Source organism: Vulpes lagopus, chromosome 8 (assembly GCF_018345385.1).
Source record: "Vulpes lagopus strain Blue_001 chromosome 8, ASM1834538v1, whole genome shotgun sequence".
NCBI classification, from domain to species: Eukaryota; Metazoa; Chordata; class Mammalia; order Carnivora; family Canidae; genus Vulpes; species Vulpes lagopus.
This window is the reverse complement of record NC_054831.1, coordinates 109,487,133-109,502,338: the sequence shown is the minus strand read 5'-3', so window position 1 is coordinate 109,502,338 and position 15,206 is coordinate 109,487,133. Positions and strand designations below refer to the sequence as shown.

The following is a 15,206-nucleotide window of genomic DNA, read 5'->3' as shown; positions in this document are numbered from 1 at the left end:
AAATGATTTAATACTAATACAACAAAACAACTTGTTAGTTTGTCCTGGGTGTCTTTTCCAATAAAAAGTTTTTAACATTGTAAATCCACAGAACTCACTCCTTTACATTCTCTTATGGTATCATAACCCCTTCTTCCTTGGTTTGTTGTGTGTGTGTGTGTTTGAGCGAGTGTGTATGAACCATATTTGATACACACACACACACACACACAGAAACCACTGGCAGATTTTTCTTTTCCTCCAAGGATACCCTCACAGACACCCCAAGTCCTGTGTTAGTAGAAAACTATTTCAGTGATCATGATGCTTTCAGATGCCTTCTATGCTTCACTCTTTTTTTTTTTTAATATTATAAAGTGACGAATTTCATAGTAATGTGTAATTTCATACAGAATTTCCTAGTAACGTAATGGTTTAATGTGTTTTTGTATCGGCTTCTAGAATGCTCAGAGCCAAAGTTAGAACTCACATCTAGCAGGTGGGGTAGTTCTTACTACAAGTTTTCACTTTTGTATAGATTTTGTTCCCCTCAGTTTCTCTTGGTCTTGACTTTGTCATTACCTTTTCTAACAAATCCTTTTGAATGATCAATATTTGGAAAATGAAAACACATGGAGATATTTTCAGTGACTTGGGCATAACATTTAATATTTTGGTTTTATCATTCTGAATTTTAGAACTCTTGTTTTGGTAAGCGCTAGGGATTTACCAACATTTAGCAAATAGTTTGTGTATACTCTTAAACCAGTAAGGATAGGTATGCTATTTATTATTAACTTTCTTCATTGTAAACCTTAAAGTCATATAAGGAAGATGTTCTAATATTTCAATGTGGTTGTAGGAGCCTTCATTCCAGGAGTTCCAGTACAGCCTGTCCTCCTCAGATACCCAAACAAGCTGGTAAGCGTAGTATTTCACTGTGGGAAAAATCTCAGACATTCCAAATGGCACAGATTCTCTAGCACCCCTTTTCATCTTTGAATAAAGCTCTGAATAGACAAATGGTAGAGGAACATGGGTAGAACCCATTCCTCTTGACACATTTAGTGTTTAGAAGTTTGCAAGATAGGCACATATTTGTGGAGTATTACATTTTTGTCTCTGTTATTCCTAAGCCCCAGGAAGGCATTTCCCTTAGTTTCTACTCTGTTGTCATGGTAATGGTACAGTTAAGCTTCAGATTCAGAGTCTTATTAGATTGGGTAGCAGAAAACTTGCATAAAGTTGTGATTTTCACTAAGCCTACAAGGAGACTTTTCCTGATTCAGTGGTTTTTACTGGAAGGATAACTGGTATCGCAAGATAAACTCGGGATTGACCTGGTGTTTTGTTACTGGCTGAGTACTTACTAGCTGTGTGAGTCTTGTCTTACTTAACTTAGGAGATATATGAAAAGAATCTGTCATCCTATAGAAAGTGCACATTTGGCTTAGGAAACAGTCTCTCTGCTCTAGCCAGGTACACCACTGACTCCTAGATATTCATTGTGCCACCATTTTCCTAAAGAAAGTGGTTTTTTGTTTTTGTTTTGTTTTTTTTTTTTTTGGAATCTGTTTTGGTTTTGAGGGGAACTTTCAGTACTAGAGACTTTATATAAAAAGGCAGGCTGTCATGATTAATTATCTATGTTATTTGAGATCAAGAGTTCTTGCTCAATTCAACTTTCTATTAGTGGCTGACTTCAGACATCTTGATTTCTTGACTTTAGACATCTGTAGTTAAAAAAATTAAAGTCTATCAGAATATACTTATTATACTTCTGCCTATTTGGCATTACTCAAATTCTTTCACTATGTACTACTTTAATCTTTTCTCCCAAATACTCATGCCCCCTTTTGAGAATGGATATATTCTGGGTTTTGTAAGCAAATTAATTATCCAGATATGTTCATATTAGGAGAAAAATAGCTATGCATGCATATAGTTTTATTAAAAATTAAGAACAGCTTAATTCCATAAAAAGATAGGGGTAACATATGGAAAACAGATTTTTGCTGTGTAGATATATAATCCAAGAATTCATAGAGCAGCTCACTGCTGTTTAATAGGTTCGTTTTACTTTTCAACATACTGTTTTTAATTCAGAAGGAAAGTATATGACTACCAATATTGAAATAAGGTTTTGGTTTTATTTGGCATTTTTTCTCTGAACTAAGAGTCTAAATACTTTTGTTACTATAGGATACTGTGACGTGGACGTGGCAAGGATATACATTGTAAGTCACTTCTCTCTGCTGTTTTATTTAAATTTTACTAGGGTGAAGAAAAAGATCATTTATTCCTTTTTTTTAAAAAAAGCCTTTTTTTGCAGAAGTAAAGGTTTCTTTTTTAAAAAGATTTTATTTATTTATTAATTTGAGAGAGAATGTGTATATGTGCAAGCAGGGGCAGGGGGTGGGCGGCAAGAAGAGGGACAAGCATACTCTGCCCACTGAACACGGAGCCCCACACAAGGCTCCATCTCATGACCCTGAGATCATGACCTGAGCCGAAATCAAGAGTCAGATGTTTAACTGACTGAGTCACCCAGGCATCCCTAAAAGTAAAGATTTCTAGTCAGATTCTAAAATCTTGTCACTGAGAAGTCTCTGGAGAGAGCATCGCTATCTTACCTGATAGCCCCCGGCCCCTCCCATGTGCAGAATTCTAGATGCCTGCCATGTTCTTATGGGTCTCAAGTGTGTGTCTACCAATTCTCAAGGACCAGTCCAGTGACCTGGTTTTCAGCCTTCATAGCTTTAATCTCATAGTTTTATTTCTATTGCAGATTTTAGCATATTAGCTGGTGTCTCCATTATTGCTTTGCTCTATCAGTTTAAGCAGTCCAGAGCCATTGCGTCATATGGCCTGAAATAGCAGTGATGTGTCTGATCTGAGCTGAGAAAGTGGCTAAGCTTTCAGTTCCGTTCTTGGATTGTAAAAGCATAGGGATCAGCAGTTTCTATAAACATTTAAGAGAGGAATACAGCTCACCAGTAAGCAAGCTGAAGTGAAACAGGCTTCAGAAAGAACAGAACATGTAGAATCTTACTTTCCCTCAAGATCTTTTGTCCAGTTCCTCCTGGATAGGTCTGAGCCAGTTTATACTGTGGAGAGAACCATGTAAAATGACTGGATTTGAGGACTTTGCCTGGGGGCTTACCCAGCAGTGTCTTTTGATACTGAGCGAAGAGAGTTCACATAACGTTGTTGATGCATAGACAGCCGCTTGGCCGTGTTTAAAAGGGAATGATCATTTGCCTTCAAGTACCTTGTGACTTCCTTACATACCCCTTAGATCATCCAAACAACATATGAAAGTCAGATTGTTTTTTATACTGCATACCGATTTTCTCTATTTTGTGTGTGTGAATTGCATCAAAATAATAAATTTAAATCAAAGTGGGTAACTGATGGGCCAGTGACATATGTTATTGTTTATTAACATGTGAGACACATATATTCCTATTACTCTTTGGTCCTTCGTACCCGAAGTCAAATCAAAGACACTGGAAATAAAGACCATAAATTGAAAAGGGTATCTGGGCGTTATGTGATCTTGCCTGGGATACATTTCATGTCACTACTGATCCTGGTTTTCAGCTTTTCATAGAAGGGCAAGTGAGGAGAAACAAATACTATGAGAAATTTTAGAAAAGGAAGTGCCTAGAAACTGGGTACAGAACATCGTTAGATGTCCCAAGATGTGTCATCCTTGGGCCCTTTACAATTTAAGCTCCTTGCAGAGACAGTGACATCAGGCTCTCTCTGCAGTCAGTATGACTTGTTTAAACTTATGTGGCAGTCCAGGTGGGCATGAAGGTCAAGTAGGAGAAGGCCTTCCCAGGAGGATGATCAGGGTAGAAAATGGAGTGGTTTGGTAATCTAGGCTTCTAACCCAGGAAGCGTGTGATAAAGGGAAAAAGAAAATAGGAGACAATTCAGAAAAGAGAGAGAAATTTTTTTTCCCAGAGTTAAAGATATCTTAGGGCTGAAAAACACGAAGACTTCAAAAGGCACAACTTTGTTTTGTCCAGATGCCACGTTGCACTTGCCTGTGGTAACTCTCATTTCTGCTTTTATCTTCTCATGGGCTTCGTGGTATATTGAGCACCATGTCTGTTACTTTTAAGTCTGTTTTCTCAATTGCCCTTGCTCCAAGGTTGAGTCTAGACAGATTCTAAGGAAGAGAGTCTATATGCTAAGGCAGATAGCCTAAGGGAGAGGGATAATAAACTTAGGAAATGCATTTAGAGAAGGGGCAGCTATAGAAAAGCTGTTTTGTTTGGGTCCAAGAAGTGGTGTTTGGTTTGTGTGTAGTGAAGACAACATAATTTTAATGAGATCTTACGCCTGGTTTTCTTTCTTTCTTTCTTTCTTTCTTTCTTCTTTCTTTCTTTCTTTCTTTCTTTCTTCTTTCTTTCTTTCTTTCTTTCTTTCTTTCTTTCTTTCTTTCTTTCTTCATTCAGAATTTTCAGAACAGATTTATCTATTTGAATCACTAAGTTCCAAAGCTCAATTTAAATAATTCAAGAACAATTTATTTTATGGTAAATAATGTGTATTGATTTTGTTTGCTTGGGGTTGATAGTAAAAGATTTTTTCCTCTCAGATGGAAAATTTAAGAACTGATACTTATGTTAAATTGGTATATCCACTTCCTAAATTCCTTCTTTTAACTAAATTCCTTCTTTAAATTTCTAAGTTTCTTGTGTAAACTAAGTTCATTTTTTATAGATAAATCCTATTTTAGTTTCTTAATAGCAACTGGTTGGTTGTTTCTTTAAACATAAAGATTAATCCACTCTGTCAGCATTCTGGGTCATCTGTCTAAATGAGGTGAAATAAAAAATCCTATAGAAGTCTTATCCAGAGGGTCTAAATATGTATTAGAAAGCTGTACATAGAAACAACTATTTCAAAAATTATCTTTGAGAGGGTTGGTTATAATCACTTTAAAGAAAGCCTTTGTTCTTTGCCTAGCTTTACAATGAAAGAAAATTTCTCTATAACTAAAACATGTATTATTAATTGAGACAATTATGATAAAATTTCTGCTTTCAGGGAAAGGCCCACTGATTTTTTTTTTATATCAGAAATAAGTTTAAAAATGTGATGTTCTGCTCCAGAGTTTTCCTACAAACACATTTATGTACCTTAAAATGTGGCCTTGTTTCTCTAGGGTCTTAGGCTTACAAGTCTGAGTTGTCCAGGGGACTTCACATTTGGGGGGTAGTGTGCTGAGCTGCAGCTCTGACTCACAAATACATATTTGGTGTTGCATTTGGTGATTTAACTTTTGAATATCACAAATACTTGTTCAAGCTCAAGGAGTGTAGTAGCTGCTGTGTGACATTTATAAATGCAGAATATATATGAAGTGTGACATGGCAGCGCTTGTGCATAAAGAAAGGATTGTTGAGTAATAATATTAGATAATACTTGTATTACTATATAAAGATGTGCTGCTCTATTTTTTCTCTTCAGCATTCAGCTTTGTATGCTTACTTTCTGCCAGCCCTTCACAAAAGTGGAAGTTGAGGTAAGTCATTCAAAACACAGCCTTAGGGATCCCTGGGTGGCGCAGCGGTTTGGCGCCTGCCTTTGGCCCAGGGCGCGATCCTGGAGACCCGGGATCGAATCCCACGTCGGGCTCCCGGTGCATGGAGCCTGCTTCTCCCTCTGCCTGTGTCTCTGCCTCTCTCTCTCTCACTGTGTGCCTATCATAAATAAATAAAAATTTAAAAAAAAAAAAAAAAAAAAAAAAAAAAAACAAAACACAGCCTTAGAACTGGAGATTTGACCTTTCCTTTTTATTTGAACTTCTCATCTAGAGAACCCAGCTGTACAAAGGTTGGAAGTTAAGTCCACTATATATATATATATACATATATTTTATTTATTTATTTATTTATTTTTATTTATTAAATATTTTATTTATTTATTCAAGAGAGACACAGAGAGGCAGAGACATAGAGGGAGAAGCAGGCTTCTTGCAGAGAGCCCAATATGGGACTCGATCTCCAGACTTGGGATCAAGACCTGAGCCAAAGACAGACTCTCAACCACTGAGCCACCCAGGCATCCCAAGTCCACCATCTTTAAAATAAGCCCTGGTCTTTGACACATTGTCCACCTGGCTCTCAGATTCCCACTGTTCCCCCCCTTACAATCATTCCAGGAAGTAGCCCTAACTTGTGAGAACTTCCATATGTAACCACCCTGGCTGACCAGATTTATGTAACTGCTTTCTATCTCATTCCTTTTAATGCTGACCTCTGCCCAGTTGGATGTTATGCTTCACATCCTAACAAAAGGAGCGATGGAGCCCCAGAGCTCCTTAAAGAGTATGTTCTGTCAAAGTGGAGAGGCACAGAGGCCAGAAGCCCTCCCTCTTGGAATCATTCTGCACACAGAAGGCCTGAGAAAATTGTATCTGGAGGTCACTCATAGGGCAGTCTTTCGGCTTGAATTGCAGTAGCAGGCTGGGAGTAGGGCAGTGATTAGGTCTTTCAGAAAATTCTGATGAGATTTTTAAGACTCTGAAAGTTGGTTCCAGAACCGTTCTTAGACCTTAGAGTGATGTGAAATGGACCCCTATATGCAGAATCGAGTTGGATTTAGTGATACTCTCAGGTAGCCTCTAAAGAGAGAGGGTCAGAATAGTAAGTCAGGCTCTCAACTTCATTTTGCAATTGCATCCATAGATTGTGTAAAGAGAACTTTAAGTCTGCATATGTAGTTCAGAGTCCTGAGTGAGGGCCCATACTCCAAGTGACAGGACAGGGAATTTAAGTAATGAGAATACTGTTTTTCACTTTGTTATATAGCTTAGTCATTTAGCCACGCAGAGCTTGTCAGCAATTCCAAATGACATAGGAAGGCAAATTATATTTCAAAATGAATTTCACTTTGGTTGAGATTTTTCTTGAGATTTGCAGGTTGTCTGCCTACCAAGAAAAGATCTTTTTATTAATTATATGCCACACTTCCCCCACGTTTAAAACCAGCTCAGTATCACTCAGTGTGATGAAAAAACACTAGTTCTTGGGATATACATAGATGTTCCTAGAGAAAAACACTAATCTGTGCCCTAATAATCACTTTAAGAAATCCTAGGGTAAACAAAATTAATCAGATTTCTTTTCTGAAGACCTGTGAGTGCCTTTGAGATGGTTTGGCCACAATACTCTTTTTTTCTCTGGATTCCTTCTGGAGCCAGTGTTCCATAGAATACGTTTTGGGAAACCCTGTCAGGAAGAAATATTATATTATTTCTAAGTACTCTGAGCATGTTCTTCCGTCCTTGATAGCTATTCAGGTAGACTAGCCCTGTGTTCTTTTTCTAAAACAAAAATGAAAAGAAGAAACTCCTACTTAAAACAGCCACTCTGTCGGGATCCCTGGGTGGCGCAGCTGTTTGGCGCCTGCCTTTGGCCCAGGGCGCGATCCTGGAGACCCGGGATCGAATCCCACGTCGGGCTCCCGGTGCATGGAGCCTGCTTCTCCCTCTGCCTGTGTCTCTGGCTCTGTCTCTGCCTGTGTCTTTGGCTCTGTCTCTCCTTCTATCTCTCAAGAATAAATAAATAAAATCTTTAAAAACAAAACAAAACAAAACAAAACAAAACAAAAAAAACAGCCACTCTGTCTTCTGTGCAAACTTGAAAGCTACTATGTATATAGTATATATGCTGCCTTCCCCAGCTAAAACAAGATCTAGCAACAGATGTGGAAATGCAGGAGAACTCTACTTTTTTTGTCTAGCACATGTGTCCATGGTCAAACTGTTACAACAGAGGTAGGCAAAGTCCTCTTTTCTTTGCCCTGAACATTATTACCACATTTCCTTTCTATGTCATGGCCGGCATGACTGCCTGCCTACCTACCTTTCCTTCTTTTTCTTTCTTTCTTTCTTTCTTTCTTTCTTTCTTTCTTTCTTTCTTTCTTTCTTCTTTCTTTCTTTCTTTCTTTCTTTCTTTCTTTCTTTCTTTCTTTCTTCTTTCCTTCTTTCCTTCTTTCCTTCTTTCCTTCTTTCTTTTTCCTTTTGATTACAACTCTAGCCAGTTCCCAGACCTGTCTTGGTAATATTTCCTAGCAAAGACTCTATATCCTTTGATAACTTCACAAACAAAATGGCTAACAACCTGTTTAAAGGAGCTGAATCAGTAAGATTCAGTGTATTAGAATTGTGGCTTATGGCAAGAGGATGGGCATTTGTGCCAAGCCTCGTGTTCTTATTTTTCTTATATTTATTTTACATTTATGGTGCTACCTTTCACCCAGGGCACTCCTCACTACTATGACTTTTGAATATTTTAATTCCCCCTAGTTGGGTGCAACTGAAAAATGTATCCCACAGCCTATCAGGTGCTAGGTGTATCCACACCCTGGGTCAAGACTCTCAAGAACTGGGCACTGCATACAGACTCTTGCTTTTTACTACGGCCGAGGAGGCTTGGCTTGAGCTGCCACACATGTACTTAGTTGCACCAACATCAGGTGTCTTGGTTGTTCAGAAGCACCTGCACTCCTCACCCTCGTGTTCTTTAAAACTGATGGAAATCTTGGGCATTTGGGTGGCTCAGTCAGATAAGCATCTGACTCTTGATCTCAGCTCAGGTCTTTTACTTGGAGTCATGAGTTCTAGCCCCTCATGGAGCTCCACACTGTGCATGAAGCCTACCTAAAAACAAAAAACTGATAGAAATCCTAGTTATTATTTTTTTTACATATGTTTTTAGAACGTCTTAAATATTAACTAGATAAGCCTAATTGAAGATGTATTATTCAAGTATATGGTCTTAGTTTTGTGCTTTTTAAAATGAACTTTGAATGGATCATTTGGTGTCTTTTAGACATTCTGCCTTGGTGAGTCGTAGGACATCACAGGATGTTGAAGGCCATAGTATTCTTTCATCTTTTACAAGTCATCCTTCGCTGAGGATGATTTTCCAACTCCGTAGTTACCAGAATCTTTGGATAGCTAAAATCTAGGTGTATAATATTGAGGGGTGTTTTCTTGTCTCTTCTCCCCAATCCCTCTCTGCTTCCTCAACAGAGACTTATTTTTGAAAAGGCCATTATTTTCTTGACTCTTGAATCTTAAAAATCTGTCCCAAACCACGTGCCCTCTGTAATTGGTCTTCTGGCATTCTTGAACAATGATGTTATGTGTGTCCAAAGAGGTTCTACTGCAAGTTATTCTCTGGATCATAGTGGCATAGTGGGTGTGTTTAAAGTGTCTTTTAGTGGTTACTTTTATTGGCCAGCTACTTCACAAGCATGTCATTATAAGCAAGTGGCTTAGGGGCATATGGAAAGAGATAGCTAGTAGGAAACATCCCAGAATGTGACATAAATCAACAGCCTACTAGTTGTATCTCATGAGAGAGAATCCACACAAAACTAGACTATAAGGCATTATGTGGGCAGCAGCTGGTTTATGAATGGAAGCAGGGCATTCACAGTGACCGTTAGTCTGTTTCCTCTTTCATAGGCTAGATCTCTGTTTCTATTCAGAACCACCCATTATAATACAGGCACATACAAATGATTTATCTGAGGGCATACAGACATATTTTGTTTTAGTAAAATTCCTTTGCAAAGCTTAAAAGGAACTTCTAGTGGCTAGCATTAGACCTATAATACTTTGTGGTGGGTCTAATTCCTATAAGTAGTAGAAAGGATTGTTTTTCATTAAAAAACAATTCTGATTTAGGAAAGGATTTTCATAATGAGTGTTATGATCAACACCTGTAGATAGATACAACTTTTTAAATCTCCAAAGTTTATTATTTAGGGAAGGTCCAAATATATTTATATAGTTTACTTAAATATCCAGATATACTCAAATGATTTGTAGTTTTGAATCTAAAATGAACAGACCTTTTAAAAAACCTCTGTCACATGAATACACATGCACACACACACACAAAACCCATATATGTGCTTATTCTAACAAAACTAATTTCTTCTGGAACTCAGTAGAATTCTGAAATTTCTAAGTAGTAGTAGTAGTAGTAGAGAAATGGAGTGTTATATCTACTTTTATTTATAAATATATTTTTGAAAGAGAGAGAGAGAGTACATGATCCAGGTGGAAGAAGGAGAGAGAGAATCTTAAGAGGCTCCATGCCCAGTACAGAGCCTGACCTAGGGCTCAATTTCATGACCCTGAGATCATGACCTGAGCTGAAATTAAAGATCAGATGCTTAACCAACCGAGCCACCCAGGTGCCCTGAGAAATGGAGTGTTATATATATATAAAAAAAAGAGTATTAGCTGGGATTTTGTTCCAATTCTGCTACCATCAACCAGTATGTGCTTGGGTAAATGACTTAAGCCTCCCCTGGACTGTGTTCTCACTGGTAAAATGGTATACTAACACCTCTTATAGGGTGGCTAGCATTTAATAAGGTGATTTCAGTGTTAGCACACGGTAGGTGTTTAATAAACAGTCACTTGCATTTCCCTTACCATCTAAATTGTTCTGTGAATTTGGGAAGAAAGCAGCAAATGTTAATTCATAAATACCTTCCTTTTTTCACATTTGCTCTTTCTGAAGAATCATGGGAAGAACCAGAACTGTGTATATGTTGAGACTGACTCATCAAAATCCTTTTCTGTTACTTGGAAAAAGAAAGGGCTGATCATAGTACTGTCACTCATCAGTCTTTCTCCTTTTTATAATCATTTATTTAGTAGAAAGGAATGTGCCCGATATGGTTAGGAAACAATGAATAAAAGCAGTTTCACTGGTCCCAAGTATTCATGTGAAGGATTGGCTCTGGATAACAGATCGCCTGCAAAATAGACTGAAGAATTCTGACTTTTTCTTCTATGTTGCCTGTGGCCCAAAAGATGGTGGGGCACTCTGGGACCAGAAGGGCAAATGAAGCATTCCTATGGGAAGCATGTCAGTTAGCTGCCCTCTTATATGAGGCAGGATGGTGCCGAGCCAGCAAGTGAAGGAACAGAGCACACGGAAGGGAGGAGGGCAAATGTGCTGGGAGCCAGTCTCAGGGGCAACAGAAAAGCATTGGAGAGATTCACATGGACTTTTGTGGGGGAGGAGAGCCTTCCCTCTACCCACTTAAGTTTCATAGCTGGATCTGTGAAATAACCTCACAACGGTCAAATTAATAGAACCAAAGGTATACAGATCTATTAACTTTTTAATATGTGTACAAGAGCATCTTAGTGAACAAAAAGTGAATACCCAAAAAAATGAGGAAGGGGAGGGACAGTGTTGGCCACTCAGGGCAGAGTCAGTCATTTTTTTAAAAAAGATTTTATTTATATTCATGAGAGACCCAGAAGCAGAGACATAGGCAGAGGGAGAAGCAGGCTCCTTGCGGGGAGCCTGATGCGGAACTTGATCCCAGGACCCCAGGATCACGCCCTGAGCTGAAGGCAGACGCTCAACCACTGAGCAAACTAGGTGCCCCAAGTCAGTGATTTTTAGAAATGACAAATGGACCCTGGGAAGAATAGACTGGGAGCTGTGATAGCGTGTGATAAAATTTGTATGGGTGTGATACAAACCTGCATGTGCATCTCCTTTGATAAGGGTCCATCTTCCCTGTTTGAGGAGACTCCACAGGAGGGAATTTATGACAACTGAGTTCCTTTTGGAAGATCTGCCTTTAGGTGGATAAGGAGAATTGAGAGAAAGCCTCCCTGTGCATTTGCTATTCTTCAAATGCCTCTAACTCCAAATAATCAACATACTGAAGTGGTACACTATGTGGTAGCCTGTCCTTGACTCCTTCACTGTCTCCTTTCTAAAGTTGAATGTGAAGTACCATTGAGGTGAAAGTAGAATTGAAACCTGAGAAGCATGAACCATGTCTGAAACATTAAAATATAATGGCAGCAGGTCCGGAAGGTATACCTGAGCAGCAGCGAGGTCCCTCCGGTTCAGTACCTTGATCCTCACCTGTCACATAGACATTAAGGAAACAGACTCCATATGAAGATCACACGTTGGGGCACAGCTGCATGATTGAAAGGCTAAAGGAAGATGCTCAACAAAGTAAACAGGACTATTTTGTGTCTGGAGGTGGTGTGATGACCTTGGGAAAATAACATAATTTTTAAACAGCTGTGAAGACCCCATGGAGCTTACCATGAATTTGTAGTGGACTCAACCCATGAGCTTGTGTACCTTTCTCTAGCATCCCTCCGTAGTCTCTGGCAGGCATGGGAAGGCAGGGGAAGGAGAGGTGATCACGGGTCTGCAGTTGGCACCGTGGGTGTGGCAAAAGGAAGACAGTCTAGGTGGCAGTCTACATGGAAGTAGCTGACTCCTCAAGTCCCATAGAGACAGGCAGCCAGCTGTTGCTGGGAGGGAGTGGATGAAAGGAGACCAGCTTGCCCTAAGAGAAACCAGCAGGTTCTCACAGTCTGCAAGGAACCAGGTCAGAGAAGTAACAAGAACTCATCACAGGAGATTAGCATCATATGTGTGTCACTGTGGCCAAGGCACAGATGAGAACACCTGTGGCCAGGTGAAGAGGCTGTGAGTTCAACATGTCAGATGAGCCATGCGTGTGGCTACTCCAGATAATGAGAGAAGATGGATGTGGAAAGGAAAATTTGGTGTTCTGAAGTCACTGGGGTATCAAGCTGTGTGTCAGGGGACAGTAATAAGCAGACAATGGCAGTCACATTTCCCTGTCTTGGGCCAATCTTCCTTCCCAAGGAGAGGCTGTGTTTTTGCTGTGTCTTGAATGAATGCACACAAAATAGAAATGTGGTAAAGAAGGCAAGGTCTGCTGCAAGGAGACACAACTTTTTATAAGAATTTCCATTGCATTTCTTCTCAGGAGGCATGGTGGGGGGGCTTCAAAGGCCCGTTAGGGTCAAATACAGGCTTTTAATTATTTTGTACTCTCAGTGGAATTTTCTTCATTGAGAATAAAAGGCTGTACCAACATGAGAGTTATTAAAAATCATTTTGTGGAAAATATTGCCTGCACCAAAAGGAATTAAGCCCATAGTTCATTGCATTATGTTTGTCTAACAGTATAGTAGAAATTTCTTTTTCAAGGTTTTCTGGATGTGCTTTTATGACCCACAAATTACGTGTGTTACAAATGATCATGTGGCTTTCTTAAATAATGAAGAATTATATGGCAATTTAAAACTTGCCATTTTATTTTGTTAAAGATTTTGTGAACACTCATTTTGACATGCCGTTTTCTACCTTGGGTTTCATACCAAGCAAATACAAGAGATTAAAATCTAGAATAGGATGGAGGGAATTTTGAGAAATAATTGCAAAGAAGGGCTGTTGCTCTGGATAGATAAGTGATGTGGGGACCTCTGGTGGCTTAGTTTATTTTTCCATCTTAAAGAATAACGATACTAAGTAAAAGCTAGATGCAGAATCCCCATTGGAGAGGGCCTTGGAGATCATCGAGTCCAACTTTTTCATTTGACAAGAGAGGGGACTAAGTCCCACTGAGGCCAAATGACTCTTCCAGGATCTCGCAGCAAAGCCAAGGCCACAACAAGGTTGAGGGCTCTTTCTGCAACCTGCCACTGCTCCCCTGGGAGAGAATGTTAATGACAATGCATATCACACAGCACGCTCTCCTCTGATTCCTCTCCGTGTTATCCTAAAATGCCTCTTGCATCCTTGCTGTCCTCTGCATCCTCACACCCTCTCTTCGGGGTCTTACCTTCTCTCACAGGGTGATTGCAGTAACCTCCAGGGCTGCTCCTTGCTCTCAGCCTTTCCTCTTTGGTTAAGCTATTCACTGAGGTTTCCACTCAAAAGCTTGGACTTGGTTACAATGCTCCCTTGCTCAGACTTCATCTCTATATCCCCTTGCCCAAAGGCTTCTTAACATGGTTAACAAGATTTGAAAACAGGTCCACATGGGGGCTCCCGAGGGCAGGGGCTCCTTTGTCATGTGCCTGGCATACAGTAGGAGCCATACAGTAGGCATACAGCGATTTAGCGCCGCCTGCAGCCCAGGGTGTGAATGTAAGTGAATTCAATGAATGAATTCATTGAGTACGTGAATACTTGAGTATGTCGTTAATCTTTGTGAACCCCAGTCCTAATGACTAAAATTGGGAGGATTGGTGAAATGAAATAATGCATATAAAGCACCTAGCATGGTGCCTGGTTCATAGTTAAAATTCAATGAATAGTAGCTATTGGCAAGATCATGTTTATCCTTAAAAAGCCAAGATCAAGTATTAGCTCTTCTGTAAAGCCTCTTTGGCTGCTTTCCCCTGCCCCCCCTGGCCAAATTAATCATTTCTTCTCCCTCACTCTCATACTCTAGGAAGGATGATTTAGTGGGGAAAACAAGGGTTTTAGAATCTGACAGAACTTGGGCTGAGTCCTGGTCATGTGACCTGTATGACTCTAAGCTAACCTAATGAAGCTTGTAAGCCCTGTCATTGAGGGCAATGATACTTAGTACATGCTGTGTTGGTCTATCCTATTAAAATAGGGATCTTTTTTGGAGCAGAAATAGAGCCCTGCTAATCTGGGTCTGGTATGTAGTAGGTGCTCAAAAACTATGTAATGACTTAAATATAGCACCAAAAATCTCATTAGTGTTCAAAAACTATAAATAAAACCAGGACAGCACAAATGAGGCACCACCGAATAGCAAAGGGGGGAGAACAGTAAAATTTAAAATGATAAAGGAAAACACAGTCTTCTTCAGCAAAAGCCAAACAGCCAACACTAAGAGTTAAAAGAAAGCCAGAAAAATGACAAAACGTGACATTTGAACAAATGATAAAAATGCAGCTGATACAGGAGCAGGAAGAGAAGATAAACTATAAAAGACCAGTTACTACTGATGCTAACATTTTCACACAAAGCATCGTAAGCCATAGGAAATGCAGCATGGAGAATAAGATCTCCGTACCTATAGCTCTACAGCTTCCAGAATTCCGAGCCCTGGCTCAGTTCATCCTCATCACAAGCAGGGGATTGGGTGATGGTAGGCCTCTTGTCAGAGTCTGGGTGACAGGGAATAAAACTTGAGGGTTATACTAGTGAACACACAGGAAGACTCAGGGCTTGGTTGCAGATCGCTGTATTCCTTCCACTATAGCATGTAACCTAGTGCTGGAAAGGTGGAAAGGTGGTGGGGGATTTAATATAAAGATAGATAGTTTAGGGCAGCCCCAGTGGTGCAGCGATTTAGCGCCTCCTGCAGCCCAGGGTGTGATCCTAGAGACCCCGGATCGAGTC

The 15,206-nt window shown here is 39.7% G+C and overlaps 1 protein-coding gene across 2 annotated transcripts in view; it reads left to right on the top strand.

Annotated features, from left to right (window-relative positions):
• LPCAT2 (lysophosphatidylcholine acyltransferase 2) overlaps positions 1 to 15,206 on the top strand; it is a 66,809-nt gene that overhangs the window by 18,703 nt on the left and 32,900 nt on the right. The window contains exons 6-8 of one of the 2 annotated variants that reach the window (XM_041767613.1): positions 842 to 900; positions 2,182 to 2,216; positions 5,467 to 5,521. The exons of the other annotated variant lie outside the window; for it this stretch is intronic. Of the exons in view, the coding sequence (XP_041623547.1) occupies positions 842 to 900; positions 2,182 to 2,216; positions 5,467 to 5,521 (149 nt within the window). The remainder of the gene's footprint in view (positions 1 to 841; positions 901 to 2,181; positions 2,217 to 5,466; positions 5,522 to 15,206) is intronic. 2 annotated transcript variants of the gene reach the window in all.